The sequence below is a fragment of the Uloborus diversus genome, chromosome 5 (assembly GCF_026930045.1).
Source record: "Uloborus diversus isolate 005 chromosome 5, Udiv.v.3.1, whole genome shotgun sequence".
Taxonomy (NCBI): Eukaryota; Metazoa; Arthropoda; class Arachnida; order Araneae; family Uloboridae; genus Uloborus; species Uloborus diversus.
Window position 1 is genome coordinate 137,575,670 of NC_072735.1, and position 13,461 is coordinate 137,589,130.

General features: G+C 30.6%; 2 protein-coding genes across 2 annotated transcripts in view; one reads left to right on the top strand and one right to left on the bottom strand.

The window, feature by feature from the left end:
- LOC129222185 (uncharacterized) overlaps positions 1–7,188 on the bottom strand; it is a 30,239-nt gene extending 23,051 nt beyond the window's left edge. The window contains exons 1-3 of the mRNA XM_054856652.1: positions 6,913–7,188; positions 4,360–4,587; positions 2,201–2,412 (exon numbers count right to left, since the gene is read on the bottom strand). Of these exons, the coding sequence (XP_054712627.1) occupies positions 2,201–2,412; positions 4,360–4,587; positions 6,913–7,162 (690 nt within the window). The 5' untranslated portion in view covers positions 7,163–7,188. The remainder of the gene's footprint in view (positions 1–2,200; positions 2,413–4,359; positions 4,588–6,912) is intronic.
- Positions 7,189–12,208: 5,020 nt separating this feature from the next.
- Positions 12,209–13,461, top strand: part of LOC129222007 (ELL-associated factor 1-like) — an 86,665-nt gene continuing 85,412 nt past the window's right edge. The window contains exon 1 of the mRNA XM_054856423.1: positions 12,209–12,463. Coding sequence (XP_054712398.1) covers positions 12,367–12,463 — 97 coding nt within the window. The 5' untranslated portion in view covers positions 12,209–12,366. The remainder of the gene's footprint in view (positions 12,464–13,461) is intronic.

Below are 13,461 nucleotides of genomic sequence, written 5' to 3' on the forward strand. Positions count from 1 at the left end.
TGATTTTTGGACTTTAGTTGCAGCTGATACAAGCACAGCAGGTTAAGTGGAGTCATGGCATAAGCATATTTCAAGAATGATATATTATTCTATCACATATTATTCCATTTTTTGGTCTTACACAATACTAACCTGCAATGCTCATATTTCTGACTTTTGGTTAGTTCATTTTTATGTACTTTTTGCTGTTAAATCTCTAATTGATTTCCATATTTTCCCATCCTCCAAAGATTTGTTTCGAAATGCTAATTTTAAAATGTGCGAAGAGAAATTTTAAAATCAGGTTTAAATGACTTTTTTTTACATTTCAATCATTTTTTAACATACTATACACATTATGCATAAGAAGTGAGGTGTTTGATGAAAAGGATAGGGGTTCATTGATTCCTAAAATGTAAATGAAAAATATTTTTAAAAAAAATTTCTTTCTTTATGGGATGCTTTTATCAATTGGTCAGCATGTATTTTACACAAACCATTTTGGATCAGGTTTGACACCTACATTTCTTAAAAACTTAGATCTACATACGTGAAAATTTGTATGTCTGATAGCTTCCTTGAAAACTTAAAATCTCAAATTTTACGAATAAACCTTTTATAATTATGGAATTAGTGAGGTCTGAAAAGTTTTGCTTTTATCCCTCACTCACTCATCAAAAACCTAAAGCACTTTCAAGGGCACAGAAATTTTGGGGCTCATCACAAATGACTTTTATGGGCCCCCTTCCAAATTTCTTTTCTCCCCAACTTCTACGTCACTACATGCATTTCACCCCTCATTTTAAAATCTCGGGTCCCCTTCGGGCTCTGACCCAGGCCAACAGGTGTCCTCCCCCCCCTGCTTCCAAGTCACAAAGAGACAGAATTCCAAATTCGGAATACTCCGAACCACAACCTACCCAACTCTTGGAGTTTTCCAGATTTTGGATTTCGACTCAAAAAATTGTGAAAATTCTCAGTATTTTTCATGTTTTTCCTGGAATTGGAGAGTCAACTTCACAATGCTGAAACAAAGGTCAGAGATAATTTGCAACGGCGTTGATCCGCAGATATTTCTTTTTATTATTATGTGATGTGCCGGTAACTACCAGAAATAAATCATATTTTTACTAAAAATAATTTTGAACTTTGTTCAATAGGTCTTGTGTTGCATATTTCACTTATGAGAAGAAAAAAAAGAATTCTCGTTAACCGAAAGTGGATTTAAAGATTGCTGCACAATTACAGCAAAACGCTTATTTACGCATAACATGTGGCATCGGAAAAACATTTAAAAAAAAAGGCTGAACTGATGGTACTGTGTTTTCAAAAAGCAATTGTTGAACATTAAGAATTTTGAATTTTCAAAACTGGAAAAACAAATTTTCTTTTTGATTAAAGAAAAAATTGTTTAAGCAAAAAAGTTCCGGATTTCAAATCTTCCAGATTTTGGGGTTTCGAAATTTAAGTCTCATACAGTACTTGAAATTTAGCATCACGCTAGATTATCAGGGATATATAAAGGAAAAAATAAAAAAACTACATTACTACAACAAAACAACTACTATTTATTCTGAGCATCATTGAGGGGCAATTTCAAAACTTTGCCCCCAAACAAATCAAAACAAAATGCTTATCTGCTTATCAAATCTTGCCAAAATCAATGATCTTTGAGTTTAAAATTAAATATTTAATTTTTAAAGACAAAACGCCCTAAAATTATAGCAAGAGAAGCAAAATAACAACAGCATTTTCAGTAATGGGGAAATTGTTTCTACCAATTTGGCATGGTCTACATTATGATAATCCTTTCAGAAAAAATGTAAATCATGGGAAGATTTTGATTACTGGAATCTTGTCAATTTTCAGTATTGTTGTCAAACTTTTTGAAGTCACAGGTTAAAAGTCAATGTATCCCAGCCTTACTGAGAGTGGCAAAAACAAACGATTACTGCCCAAAACTTAGTGATAAGGTCAAATCCTCAGTTATCCAAATATCTCCAAAATTGCTAATAAGAGAAATCAATGCCTCTTAAAAGAAAGAAATAAAAATGAAAGTTATGTATTTGTACATGCTTTTCCATTAAAGTGTCTACATATAGACCTAGCTTTTGATTTTAGCTTTTGAAAAATTAATGATATGTCATCAAAATATAAATGTGAAAAAGCGGCCTTGTTTGTAATAAAACTACTTGAAAAATATACTTAAAAAGTCACTTACTGCCATTCGACCACCTCCTAAACAATCTTTGATGCCATCACCATTCAAATCTGCATTACAATTGATGGCAAAAATTTCATGAGCAGAATAGTGCCTCCAAATTTCATTGCCAGTTTTACCATCTAGAGCTAATATTCCCCCTCCACATCCATCTTTAGATTTTGGAAAATAAACATGACAAACAACTTGAGGGTAATAAAATGCATCAGCACCTGAAAAATAAATAATGATTTAAAAAAAAGCTCCAAAACAAAATTATACAGAGATCAGCTTAGATATTCTGTATAAAATTCACAAAAACACTTCATACACATTTAATAAAGAGTCTTCCTTCCGTAGCCAGCGGAAGATAATTTAGAGAGGTCCAAAAAGTGTTTGCAATAAAATAAAACTAAATGTTTAACAACAATCAAGGAGGAGAAGAAAAAAAGGCTGAAAACGGATCCAAAATTCATTTGCAAAGCGAATGGAATGCTGTGAGAGAGCAGGAAAAGCTCTCATACCCTTCTTGTTAAATTTTTTCAAGAAAAGTGGTGATCTCTTTGCTTTTTGATTGAGTGTATGACTAGGGCAGTTTGCCTTATTTGCAGCAAGATAGTAGCTTTAATGAAGGGATATACAAAAGTTAGAGGCATTACGAACACAGGAAGAAATATTCTGCATTGTAAGGATATTTTTAGAAGCAATTACGAGTCATTTTTTTTAAAAGCTGGACAAAGTCTACTAAAGCTGGATTGTTGACACCTTCAATTTCCCAGAAAGAAACTTTTAGTATGTATTAGTAATATAGTCATAAGAAAAAGTGAAGCTTCTTTTCCCTCAAATTTAACTTGTTGACCTTTGAGTACAGGTCAAAGTTTTAGGTCATGAATATATGGTACTAAATATATGATTGTTTTGCTCTAAAAGCAACAAGTGACCCATACCATTTTTTTTTAAAATGTGGATACTACTTGGTATTAGGTACATGGCTAGCATAAATAATTTGGTGGCTCACTCTTGGGTTTGGGGGCAAAGGTCAATTGAAAATGCTATTTTCGTAACTTATTTTGCCTTGTTTGGGTCCAAATATGTACTAAAGCTGTGAGTGACCCTCAGAAATAAATATAGGATGACTTACTCACCATAGCATAGTACTCAAAAAAACAGAACATAACATAGGTTACTCTTTGCTTAAGTAGTTAACCGGTCTCAAAGTTCCATGTGGTGTAGTTTAAGGTCCAGGTTAGAAATCCATGGAAACGTGTCAACTTTTTAATTATACGGTCTCAAAGTTGATAATTTGAAGCAAAAATAATCAAAGTTTTAGGTTGATTACTCTAAAAGGCCTGAGTCAATAACTCGGTCAAGTACTGTAACTATACTCTATGTGGTGTAGTTTTAGACTCATGGCAGAAACCCATAGAATCTAATTGGCTTTCTTAATTTAACTGTCTCAAAAATGATGATTTCAGTATAAAAGAGTGTTTTTTCACGAGTTTACATGCGTGTTACACAAAATATAGTGAGCTTAAACTCACAAAAATACTAGAATGTATCAACAGCCAAATGAACTATAGGCTCCTAAAATTTGATGCTTAAAGTGATAAAATTTTCTGCAACCTTAACCACAACATGGCTATTCATCTCACAAAGCTGATCTGCCATTTTGGATCACTATTTTTTGCAGATTCTACACCGTGCAGATTCGGATCTCGGAAGCTGAATATTTGCATAGGTGAGCTTCAAAATCATCTCTATACCTCTATAAAATTTCATTAAATTCGGAGATGATCCAACAGGGGCAATTTGAAAAATCAGGTCAGTTGACGTGGAACGAGTCTAATATATAACATTATGCACAATATCGATAAAAGCACCAAATTGGCCAGGAATAAGTCACATGGTGGGGCATAAACATTAATGATTAATTTTATAAGCAATAAAAGAAGTCTTATCAAATATTTACTTTAAGAAGGGAAAAAGAAAAAAAACTAATTGAAAATATTACTGCAAATGTTTGTATTTTATTTATAAAGTGTTATCAATAATGGGGGGAGGGGGAATCATGACCCCCATGATTCTTTCCTTGTATCTGCCCCATATGAAATAATATTGATTAAATACCAATTTAAAAGTTCTGAAAACTTTTATGAAAGGTTGAGTAAAATATTATTTACCTGTCCCAAATCCTAAAATAATGTCTTCAATGCCATCTGCATTAATGTCGTTGAGGCGTATGGCGGTCTCAGTTGTGAGCATGGGAAAAGTTTTAACCCAAACATCTTGGGTTGTGATCTTTGTACAAGGTACCAATTTTAAAGTGTTGTGTGCTTTATTTAGATGGTTACTAGATGAAGCGTTTTTCATAAAAATATTGATGAGAAATACAACTAGCCCTATAACACCTGCAAATGAAATATGAAAAACATTACAACAACAAACAAGATTTTTGAATTTGATAACTTAAAACAAAAAACATTTATTGCAACTTCATACATCCATGTTTTAAGAATAGAAAATATGCAAAAAAATAAATAAATGTAAATAAAATAAAAATAAAAAACAAAAGAAGTTTTAATAAATATATTCAATAAAGTTGGGAAGTTGAGCAAAAAAACATGTTTTAAATGTAAGTAAATGCATTTAAATAAAAATTTAATGGAAAAACATTGTATAGATAAAATTATATTCAGTTTACACTCTATTTACAAAGCAGTTCTCATAAAAAATTCTGCTGGTGATCTCAAAATATTTAACATTATGTTGTGAAAAATTATATTTACACCATTTAAGTTGTTGCTTTATTGTAATGTATATACAAATACAAATACAAAAGTGACAACCAGCAACAGGCTCTGGGCCCAGATAGACTGCTCCTAGTCAATTTACAATCCCCAGTGAAGATCAATGACCCTCTTAAAACTATCTACTCCCTTGCTCATTACCACCTCTTCCGGTAAACTGTTCCAAGGTTCCACTACCCTGCTAAAATAATAATTTTTCCTAACATCCATGTTAGCCTGAGATTTAAATAGCTTAAAACAATGACCCCTTGTCCTGTTTTCAGTGCTAAACTTCAGCCCCCTAACATCTTTCATTTTAATGAATTTAAACAACTGAATCATTTCCCCTCGGTCTCTTCTTTGCTCAAGACTGTACATTTTTAGCCTTCTAAGCCTGGAATCATAGTCTAAGTGAGAAAGTCCATTTATTAGCCTTGTAGCTCGCCTTTGAACTCTTTCCAATACATTAATGTCTTTCTTAAGATAAGGAGACCAAAACTGAACAGCATACTCCAAGTGAGGTCTTACCAAACTTCTATATAAGGGCAGGAAACTTCTTTAGATTTGCTTGAATTAGATCTATTGATAAACCCAAGCATCTTATTGGCTTTGTTGCTAGCAGTGCTGCACTGTTGGCTAAACTTTAAATCCTGACTTATTAGGACGAATGATCGAGGTTAATCTTTTTGGGTCTTAAGCTTATCATTAAGGATCCGTTTAGAGACTGTTTTGATAGTTAAAATAAAAAGGTGCAAGATAAAATCCCACATCCCCTCAACTTCATCATAGTTCATTGGAAATATCTAGGTCCAATGAAACTGACCATAGTTTATCATCCAAGAATCTCAAATTTCATGACAATTTGCAAAGAATATGCTAACATTTGCAACTTCTCCAGAAATTGCAACCAATGATCATGATATCTATTAGAATCAGGAGTGGATACAGACTACCATTTTAGGAGGGGTTATGCTGAAGAGTGACCCCCCCCCCCCTCCCTCCATAAACGAACCTTCACTTTTTGGGTACGAAAAATTTCCGAAACTGCTAGAGTATCAATAAAAAGTACACTAGGAATAAAGCACCTAGCAGGACAAAAATGTTACAAATTAGCTTCCTAAACGATGAAAAGAAGTAGTATTTCAAATGTTAACTGTCAAAAATAATTAATAAATAGAAAAGATGACTGAAATAGCTAAAATTTATTCATTAAGTGTTTGAACACAATGTAGACCAATACTATTGCAGACAGTTTAGGAAGGGGGGCGTGACCCCCCACAACCCTTCCCTTGTATCCGCCACTGATTAGAATAACTGTTTTAAATGTTTTATAAAATTTTGAGTCTGAATAAGAAAATAAAATAAATAAATTTAATAAGTATCAAATTAATACTTTTTAACATAAAATTCAAAGGCAAAGTGTAAAATCAGCATTATTGTATTAGATACGTTCACATTGAAACAATCATAGTCATTTAAAAATGATACTTTCTTTCAGCCTCTTATTTTAATTTTTCTAGGGGCAAAAGTGTTAGACTCAATGTAAATTTTATCAACAAACAATAAAAACCACGCCCATTTATGTCTAAAAGCATTAATTTTTTGAAATGTCGAGAGAGAGAGGAATTGGTCCGCTAAGTGACAAGATGTCTTTTTTATTCTCGTAAAAGTCTCCATTCTCGTTTTTAAATTTTGAACTTAATATTCTCAACAGAAATTAATTATGCATATAACAAGTATTTTAATACTAACTTATTAAAATAAAAGCTATACACATTTGCTTTAGTTGAAGATATCAGATTTTAAAATCACATTCAATATTGCGATCTTAATCTATCCCAGATTTAATATATTATTCAATCAACACATGCTATTTGATTTGAAGCAGTGTTAAATTTTATTGAAACAACAGACTCCAATACTAAATGCATAATTAAAGCTACTTACTTATAATAGAAGAAAGCGTTACTAAAAAATAGAATATGGGTGCCCATATATAACGCAAAGATGGTACTTTTCTCACTTTCGTTTGTAGCGTATCTTTACTGCGTTGTCGAGGGGCCATAAGCGGCTTGTTAACACCATTTTCTTCCAGGGGAATGGATTTTCCACCTCTAGTAAAAACCTCATTATCACTTAAATCATCTTCATCATCCAGCCCTTTCAAATCCAAGCGCTCTTTATATGAAGACATCATTGATCAATACACATTTCATCATATGGACTTTCTGTAAAAACAAAATGCCTCATTAAGACATTGAACAATGTGTTTTACTGCTTCGAACTGGTATACTGCTAACAGTCTAATGGCTCTAAGTAGTTGCTGAAGTTTTTTTTTTTTTTTTATGAAGAACAGATTTTGGTGGCAATACAGGTGAAATATTAACAAATCAGAGTGGTTGATTTTTTGTTACAATTATACAAATTACATAATTCATTCTAAATAAAAAATGACATAGACTATAATACATCATGTAATCAGTTTTTTTTCTTTTCAAATTGTTTATTCTGAATACTGCACAGGGTTGGTAAAAAATGTTTTTTTTTTTGAAAAAAAAAAACCTTTTTTATTGTTTAAACTGGTTTTATTTGGTTTATACACTATTTGTAAGAAAAATAATTTTATTTTAGGTAAATGATGAAGATTTTATCAATGAATTGCTATGGAATGTTTAATATTCATATATTTGTACTTAGTAATTTCTTTGTAATTAATTAAATAATTAAGAACACAACATCTTGTAATTTCATTTCCTCATACGTAGAGATTTCTATAGGAGAATATTGCTTGAAAATCTTTAACTATTTAAAAAAATACAATACATAAATGGGCCTTGGTATAAATAATCAAAGAAATAATTTACTTTGATAGTTCAGACATTATTAATTACAAATAACCAATAATAAATTCTTATAAATTAATTTCCTAATAAGTGTACAAGTTATTATTTGCAAGGTTCAGTCATTAGTCAGGCAGACAAAGTTACTGATCTGGGGGTCTTAATAAGTCAGGATTTAAAGTTTAGCCAACAGTGCAGCATTGCTAGTAACAAGGCCAATAAGATGCTTGGGTTTATCAATAGATCTATTTCAAACAAATCTAAAGAAGTTCTTCTGTCCTTATATAGAAGTTTGGTAAGACCTCATTTGGAGTATGCTGTTCAGTTTTGGTCTCCTTATCTTAAGAAAGACATTAACGTATTGGAAAGGGTTCAAAGGCGGGCTACAAGGCTAATAAATGGACTTTCTCACTTAGATTATGATTCCAGGCTTAGAAGTCTAAAAATGTTCAGTTTTGAGCGAAGAAGAGACCGAGGGGACATGATTCAGTTGTTTAAATTTATTAAAAGGAAAGATGTTACGGGGCTGAAGTTTAGCACTGAAAACAGGACAAGGGGTCATTGTTTTAAGCTATTTAAATCTCAGGCTAACATGGATGTTAGGAAAAATTATTATTTTAGCAGGGTAATGGAACCTTGGAACAGTTTATCAGAAGAGGTGGTAATGAGCAAGGGAGTAGATAGTTTTAAGAGGGCCATTGATCCTCACTGGGGATTGTAAATTGACTAGGACCAGTCTAGCTGGGCCCAGAGCCTGTTGCTGGTCGTCACTTTTGTATTTGTATTTGAAGCACAAGTCTGATTCACGTTACAGAACTTTAAAAATCAAAGGATCAACGCAGATTTTGTTTAAAGATTTTTATAAAAGTTACAACTCATGTAATTTATTTACCTAATGTATCAGTGATAATATTATAAAAACAGGACAAATAGGTTTTAAGAAAATCATTATGTTTTCCATTAGACATTATTTCTCCTGGTTTAATGAATTTAGGAATGCAATTTTTGTATCAAAAAAAAAAAAGATAATAATAATGATAAATAAATAAATAAATAAAATAAATAAAAATTAAAAAAATATATTAAGAATAATTAAAAGTCTTAGTATAAAAATACTCTTTTAACATATATTAATAATGAAAACAATCATAAAAATTAATGTCTATTGATTCTTCCACTATACATACACGAGACTTCTTTTATTATATTAGGATAAAAAAAATGCTTAGAAAGGTGGAAATTTGGCATTATATTTTTTTTATAAGAGCACTGAGATACATAAATATTTTGTTTTCATAATTTTATATATTTTCTTTTCTTGCTCTGACTGCATAGTCTATCAGAGATGCAAAAAGTGTGCAGGTATAAGCACAATTTTATGCCTAGTCTAAGTGTTCTTGGACTTTAGTTATTTTTTTCTCTTGTCATTTAAATATTCTCGAGTTAAACTTCATATACACTATGCATTGCTTTCATGGTACATAACATGTCTCAATAAATCTTAAGTAATAAAGCAAATTAGGTAGTAAATGAAGTTTTGGTTGAAATAGGCTTTTTGGACTATTTTGAAATGCAAAAGTCTGAAAAATAATGATGGTTGAATAAATAAAAAGAGAGCTACTTGGATTTTTCTCCATGTAATTTCAGAAAAAATTAGTTGGTCTACCTTGCATATTTATGCACCTAATAAGAAAGTTGCATTGATTTAAAAAAAGAAAAACTATTTAGCAAACTTGCATTACCTTAAAAAATATATTTTTCTAAATTTATTGATTCTGTAATTCATCTATAAAGCTTTGCTAGTTACTTTGCATCAATTAGATTTTACTCTTTGCAATACAATAAGTAAAATTTATGAAAACATTTGGGAGAAAACGATAAAGTTAAAAAAAAAAAAAAAACCCACATGGTTAAAAAAAAAAAAAAAAAAACTACTTGGTTTAAACTGTGGTTTAAACCAATGTGGTTTGGAAAAGTTGTTGTCACGAGAAATCTAGTTTCTTTTTTCTTACAAATTTAAAATACTTATTTCTTACGAAGTTAGAACAAGACAGTAAAAATGTACAATCAATTACTACTAAAATATCAAAAAACTGTAAAGTACAAATGAAACACATTAAATAATTCTAATTGTTCTAGAGTCCTTGAAAATAATTAGATAAGTCTTTGAAAATCCTAAGCAAAGTAGGCTCCAATTTTATTTACTATCAAATGTATAAATTATGAATTGTTCAAACTGGCTGAATCTCTTGTTACCCATTTTCTAAATCTTTACACCATTTCTTTTAGAGCATTTTTTTTACTATTGATCATTTTATATTTAATTCATTGTTGTATTTATCAGTGGGTTGGGGGGATGATTAAAAACTAATTTTATCAAAAGCCAATGTCAGCAAGTGCATTGTCTTTTCTTTTCCTGCACGCTCTCTCTCTATGTCAACTGCTGTCATTGTTTTTTCAAATCAAAAGCAATTTTTACTGTGTTTTATCTTAATTTTCGGAGGAGTATGTAGCTTTAAAAAACTTTTGTTTGCCCATTTCTGTCCTGATACTTTTGTAGTTCCAATTACATCTTATAGTGCTTCAAAATGCAAAATTTTATATTTATTTTTCAAAATTTCCTTCGGGGGAAAACCCCCGGACCCCCTGCGATTGGGGATATTCTATATTTCACTTAAAGGGGAATCCTGAATCATTCTTTTGATACCATTCCCCCTCTTAAGGTCAATCCAAAAAGGACAGCAGGGGAAAAACATTGAAAAAAACCGATCAGAAAAGTGAAAATATTGCTGTATGTATATCAAAGGACTAACATAGTAAAGGGGAGGAAAATAAAATTACCTCTAACACCACCAAGAGAAACGTTGTTCAAACTACAAAAGGGACCCCACACCAAAAATGGCTTAGGGCCCCGTTAAGTCTAAATCCGATCTAGTAAATAAGAGAGGTCATCTTTTATCTGTTACCTGATTATGCGGGGCTGACTGTATATACCAAGATAAGGATTGGAAAAACAGGACTTTTTTTGAAAGGAAGGTTGAGATGGGGCTCCTTTAGTTTTAAACATTGGACTAGTCTCAATATTTTTTTAATTTTGACTAAATTGCATATAGTTTTGCCGTAGCCTGGCTTAGGGACAGTAACTTACTGCTATACACCTATTTAGTCCAACAAATCTTATAGCTAAGTCACATGGTAGTTATATTGAACAAATTTTATTGGTATTTTTTAAGTGCTGAGTAATTTTCATAAGTCTACAACTTTATTTTTTTTTAAACGTTTTTAAAGAAGAATGGTGTAATAAATTGAACTCCTCTCAAGAAGAAAATAATCCAACATATAAAATTCAGTTCATTAGGTTCATGTTTAGGAACAGTATTTTTAAAGAAACAATCAGTAGATTACAAAAACAGTAGGAATGAAACTCACTTTTTTTAACAATTATTTTTGATAAATACATAAAATATTGTAACAAAAATTCAATTTTTTTATTTTGCAACAAAATGATACTCATGAATATATTTAAAATATCATTCATCAGGAACCAAAATAGGATAATTACGTAAATTACAAGAAAGCCTTTCGCAAGTTAGAAATAGTTTTTTCTAGAGAATTTGAAGATATAAATCCTTAAATATTTAATTATCTAACAACTGAACATTATCAGCAACAGTTTTCATTCTTACTTTTCATTTACTAGCAATTTATTTGTGGAAAATTTAATGTAAGATGTCTAAAAATTAACGAAGTCACAATATTCATCATTCGTTGCAGTCTGGTGTCATAAAATTCAAATGTCTATGAAACATTCAGTTCTGTAAGATATTTTACCACCAAGAGCACATTTTTGGGATTATTTGGGGCACAATTACAGGCTAATGAAGAGTTTTCTGAAAATTAATCATTGCAACATATGTTGTTTAAGTTTTAAAAACGAAATGTGTTAATGACATTCAAAAGACTTGGTTTCAAATATAAATAAATTATTTAACTACAATGACATCTTTTGTATGCACTGACTTGCATCAATTTTATGTTAGAAAAATGATGGTAAACAAACATGCCTTTTATGAAAATGAAGGTAGATATTCGACGTACCGTACGGTAAATACTCCATCGCGAAAGAACAAAACAAAATAATCTGTAAAACTATGAATGGCGCTCGAAGCTATTTAATTTGGCGACATTTTGTTCTTTTGGCGAGAATTTTCATTAGGATTCATCATTTTTAGTTCCAAGTGTCAGAAATATTAGCTTTGCTTAATTAATTGAGCGATATAAATAAATGTAAAAAAGAAAACTATGCATAATTACAAATAAACTAACTTTCTAAAGCGGTCCAGATTTTATTTTTACTGAAATTTCGCATCCCTCTGCTAATTTCATCGTAGCCGTAACTGTGCACGATCATGACATGAATCTGGCCAGATTGATTTTGGTGCCAGGGGACAGATTGTTGGTATATGGAGTTTTCTCGGAAAGAATTGTGAGTTGTGCACTATAGGATGTGATGTAATGCCTTTTAATAATCTATGTGTTTTAAAAAGTAGTTTTTAAAGTTATGGCAGACAAATTAGGATTAGCCAATGAAATTAAGGAAATAAAATTAGGAAAAAGTTTTATGAAGGGTGAACATCCGTGTTTTCATACGTTTAGATGTGAGTACTTGATTATCTTTATCATCTGTCAAATTTGCTGCTGGCACTTTATGCTGGTCTTTTATTTTGATTTTACTTTTTAAATGTGACTATTTTCTTTTGTAAATAATTGTTATCGTTTCCTAAATTGTGCTGATCAATGAGTACAATTGTTCGTTAAGTATTTGTAGAAAACATATGCAATAAACGTTTAAAAGTGTTGCGTGAGTTAATCTGATTATGACAATCGAGATTAAGTTTATCATATATTACTTTGTTTCTTTGAAGAAAATTAATTTGTTATTAGCTAATATCAAATTTTATTACATGACTTTCTGCATAAACATAAAGGCTGTGTTGTTAATTCAATTTTAACTGGAATTAAACTGAATACTAATTTGTTTTTAACTTGTCAACATATTTTCTGCGATTTTATTTTGTTTACGTGTTTTGTATTAATACTTATGTTTAATTTTGGAGTTGTCCTCAAATCGTAGTCGCTAAAGAATAAAAGATAAAATCCAAATTAAGCAAATGTAAAAATCTTACATTTTGTACTTGATTTATTTTTCGAATTTTAAACCTAAATTGATGTATTTTTATTTCAATATTTATTTTTTACATTGTCAGTAAGATCAAAAAACTTTTTATTGTAATGCATTGCATTAGGTTTGAGCAATGTTGGTACCTGAATTTTTAACAAAAGTAATTTGAAGAAAAGAAAAATGAGCACAGAAAAATACAAAAACAAATAAAGATAAGAAAAAAAGGTCAAGACTATATTAAAATTAATTTTTCCCTGTGAAATAACAAATGTGTAGCCACATCAGATTATATTTCTGAAGTAGGAACTATGATCTTTCATAGCTGGCAAAGTTATGTTGCTGCAAAAGATCTTGATCCATTTGGATAAATAATTTTTCTTTAAAATAATTTGAAATCCCTAAATTGTACTGCTTATTGAAATAATAATAATGAAAGCAGGGTACCCCCCCCCCCAAAAAAAAAAAAAAAAAAGC